This window comes from Nestor notabilis, unplaced genomic scaffold (genome assembly GCF_000696875.1).
Source record: "Nestor notabilis isolate BGI_N333 unplaced genomic scaffold, ASM69687v1 scaffold9516, whole genome shotgun sequence".
Taxonomy (NCBI): Eukaryota; Metazoa; Chordata; class Aves; order Psittaciformes; family Psittacidae; genus Nestor; species Nestor notabilis.
This window is the reverse complement of record NW_009933330.1, coordinates 10,766-15,012: the sequence shown is the minus strand read 5'-3', so window position 1 is coordinate 15,012 and position 4,247 is coordinate 10,766. Positions and strand designations below refer to the sequence as shown.

The window sequence follows — 4,247 nt, the reverse complement described above, 5'->3', positions numbered from 1 at the left end:
ATTCTAGTCTCAGGCCGCACAGATGGTAATGTCAGGATGGTGCAAATGTTTGCACACAGAAGACATGTAGAAGAAAGGGAATCCTTTTGTGCATATAGCACTCTTACCAAAGGCAAGCTCTAAGCTTCTAAGCTCTCTAGGTAAAGAGCCTAACAAAGAGAACCTGAGAGAATTTGAGACAGATAAAGTCTCTTACCCATTCCAGCAGCAAAGAGGTAGATGCAGAAGTGCTTTTTGTGTAGAGTGAAAGGGGAAATTTTGTGAGCAAATCCTCGTCAACTCCTATTGTTGGCAGCCCTTTATGCAAAGCACTGGAGTGTCCTCATGGCTGCAGTCAGCCAGAGAACAAATCACTAACAAAGACTAGATCAATTGGATACACTTTTAGGCTATATCTGGTTTGTAGAATGTGAGCTTTACACCCATGCTAATGAATTAATATAGCGTGCACTCCTTACATAGAAAAAAAGAATATATATATATATATAATTTTCATGCAACTAAAACAGTAGTGATTTTAAAAAAATATCCCCAAAATCCCTAAACTAGGATAGGTTCATCTTTAAAAAGGAAAAATCTAAGTTAAACATGGCAGAAGTACATTGTATCAAAAATATGTTTTTGTGCTGCTCTTTATTCAGCTCTTTGCCCTGTAGTGTAAGGTCCATTTGTGCGTGAAAAGTCTTGCTGATCATCTTCATCCAAATCCAGAATGTTTGGGATATCATCTGACTCCGAAGACAGGTCTGTAATAGTGAAATCTGGAACCTGCATAGAAATGAAATATCAATCAATTTGAAAGTAAATCTAAATTGTGCATCATTTCTCACTGAATTCAGGAGACAGAAATGCTTAGCATCTCTAGAAATCAGACCCAAAATACTGAATAGTGAAATATGCACAGCCACATAAGAATCACATAGCATTCAGACAGACCATACACTGTAAGATGCAGATCAGTTGCTTAGAATACAGGATTTTATAGGAGAGGTGGAACAGAGCTTAACTTAGTGGGGTGTATTTAGTGAAACTGGCCACTAGAAAATTAAGAAAGGAAGTTTTAAAATTTATTTTGCCTTTCTTCTTTCCTTGGGAGCAATGAGCAACATACAAAGGAACCTACCCTGAGGAGCCTGATAATAGAGTGCTGGGTACTGTTCTGCCTGCCTACCACATCAAGCCTTTCCTGAGGAAACAATCCCACTCTTGCCTCTGATTTAACTGTGTGTACAGTATTCTGCACTGTTAAGCAGCACCAGGTTTCAGGAATTGCCAGAGACATTAGTGGATACATGGATATTACACACTTCTAAAAATGTTGGCTAATACACTTAGAAGCTTAAGTCCCAACCCTTAAGTCCCTTTAGTAGGACTTACATTACTTAGGCACTTCTGAAAAATGGGATATAATTAAGCAATTTACTCATAACCAGATGGGGCTTTTTTTCCCAAAGTGAACAATACTTTTATCTGTACTTTGATTCATGGTTAGCTTTAATGTTGATGTAACATACTTGGAGTGAGGCACAGTGTCAGCACGTAATGACTGCTGCATGCTGACAGCACTTTGGTTCTGCATGTGCAAAGAAGCAGCAACTTGAACAGGCTTCTAGGCATTTGTGTAACTTAAACTCAGTGCTGACTGGAGAAGCAGTTTTAATTCATTTCCTAACTGCAAAACACCTTGCTTATGACTTACTTTTATGAAAATATGCAAGACAAATCTATGCTTTGCCCGCTATGAAGACATGTGAGAAGAACAGAGAACACATCAAAGGATAAAGGGATTACTGTTTCAGCTACCAGGTTGTAGACTGCAACCACTCATTCAATTCCTTAGAGAGCAGCTAGCTATCAGGCACCAGGGACTTAGAAATATTAATCAAAATAGTAAAGCCAAGCTTTAGAAGAATTTAAGCAGCATGTCACTCATCAGGTGCTAGTGTAAATACAACGAAATATGTAGACCACTTGAGAACCTAAGCTTGGTCAAAATGAGATCAGTAATCTTCAAAAAAATCAAAAAGCGCTAGGAACAGGGTAACACATCTTTCTACCAGCAAGAATTGTCTTGCATCTTTCTGCTTAAGGCAGTTTACCTAGAACTCTAATTACTATCCTTAAACAATTTAGTAAGTTTTCCCACTATTAGCACATGACCTGGTATTTCATACTGCAATACAAATTGGGATATCCTAACAAAACTAAGGCCAAATAGTCCATATGCAAACTCATTTAAAAATGTGTCCAAATAAACGGTTTGAACGAATTGGTTTATTCTGTGCTTACACTGAACAGGGTATGTGACCATGTCCAGTAACTGTCTGACCAGATATGATTTTCTCTATATCTTAGGTTTAGATACTTCCATTACTTAAACCCATGTTGTTTCTACTGATGACAGGATAAGCTCTCAAATGTAAGTTTGTGCTTTCTTTTATCTCCTTAATGCACACATAGCTTTTAACATAGTTAAAAGTATGTGTGCATACATAGATGTTCATAACCATGAAAGAATTTCAAACTGGTGTGTATCTGTTAGCTTCAGAGTAAAACAGTGTTGATGGCAGTATGATTTCCCTCCATTTTGAACATGGAGAGATTAGCACCAGTCTAACCAAATCAGTGCACAACCCTTGGTGTTACGGGCTTGCTTAGGTAAAGGACCTTCTCTTCCATACCACGTTTCACAGTTGATAGGAAGATGAAACAAAGCAGTAAGTCAATTCTTGCAAAAAAGAATAAGGCCAGATATGACTCTTCATGCCATTTCTCCGTAAGATGCAGGTAGATCATTTATACTGAATAGTGTAAAACTTGCAAAATCTTTGCAATGAGTAGTGCACAACGTACTTCAGTGTTTTGCTGTTTTCATATACAAATGTTGATGGCAATAATAACCTAACTTTAATCAATTTTTTTCTTGCCTAAAAGTTCATTTTCAGAACTGAACGACTAGAAATTTGAGACATGGTTCTTATTCTGTTCTTCCAGAACAAGCACTTAGTTTTAGTCAAGACTGTAGTATCCAAAAGAAATGAAATGTCCATCTTAGTATGAAAAGAAATACATTTAACAAAACACTGTGCACAAAACCTCCAGTAAGCTGCTGCATGTAAGTCTTTCTGATCATGCAAATGACCAACAGATCATACTTAAATAAGTTAGGTTCCATTTCCTCTTTTTAATTAGTTTTTGGATGGGGTTTGTGATATTTAGGTTTGGTTTCTGTTATTTGTTTGTTTTAATAAAAAATAAAGAGAAATAATTCATCAGTTGTTTCCAAATCCTTTAACCTATTTTACTAGCTATATAGTATTACAGTAAGTTGCAGTTTGGTAAGGATTATTGCAAAGAAGTCATCTTAAGGAATGGGAGAGATTTCAAATGCTTTAAACTGTTCCTTAGTTTCAGGCAAACTAGCTATACCCCTGCAACTCCAGTCCTTACACCAATTTCATAATTTGGATTTGTCCAGTGTGTATGCTGCTATATGATGCTTGTGAAACTTCTATACCATATGGAGATGTTTACATATGCTTATATTTAAAACTTTTGTAGCAAAAGTTTTGTAGCAATGATAGTAGTTCTCTGTTAAATTAGCCTGGAAATGGGAAGTTTCAACTAGCATGAATGATTTTTGAGTGATCTTCTGAAGAGAATAAGTAATTTTCTGAATTCTCAATAAAAAAGCCCTAAATAACCTTGCCAGTGATAATTATTTCTTCAGTATTCTACCTTTTACCATCCTAGTTTTTGTGTAACTATGAGCCTTTGACACTGTTCCATTTCATCTAGTTTATCTATCTGCCTTGCTGCAGATGGGACCAACTGTTTCCTGTAATTTTCAACACAGAATCATAGAATAGTTAGTGTTGGAAAGAACTTTAAGATCATCTAGTTCCACCCCCCCTGCCATGGGCAGGGACACCTCACTCTAAACCATGTCACCCAAGGCTCTGTCCAACCTGGCCTTGAACACCGCCAGGGTTGGAGCATTCACAATTTCCTTGGGCAACCCATTCCAGTGCTTCACCACCCTCACTTGTAAAGAACTTCTTCCTTAGATCTAATCTAAACTTAGAATCATAGAACAGTTAGGGTTGGAAAGGACCTTAAGATCATCTAGTTCCAACCCCCCTGCCATGAGCAGGGACACCACACATTAAACAATGTCGCCCAAGGCTCTGTCCAACCTGGCCTTGAACCCCTCCAGGGTTGGAGCATTCACAGCTTCCTTGGGCAAC

At 37.6% G+C, this 4,247-nt stretch overlaps 1 protein-coding gene across 1 annotated transcript in view; it reads right to left on the bottom strand.

Annotated features, from left to right (window-relative positions):
• Positions 1-201: 201 nt before the first annotated feature.
• PLIN2 (perilipin 2) overlaps positions 202-4,247 on the bottom strand; it is a 12,789-nt gene continuing 8,743 nt past the window's right edge. The window contains exon 8 of the mRNA XM_010016832.1: positions 202-768. Within this exon, the coding sequence (XP_010015134.1) occupies positions 634-768 (135 nt within the window). The 3' untranslated portion in view covers positions 202-633. The remainder of the gene's footprint in view (positions 769-4,247) is intronic.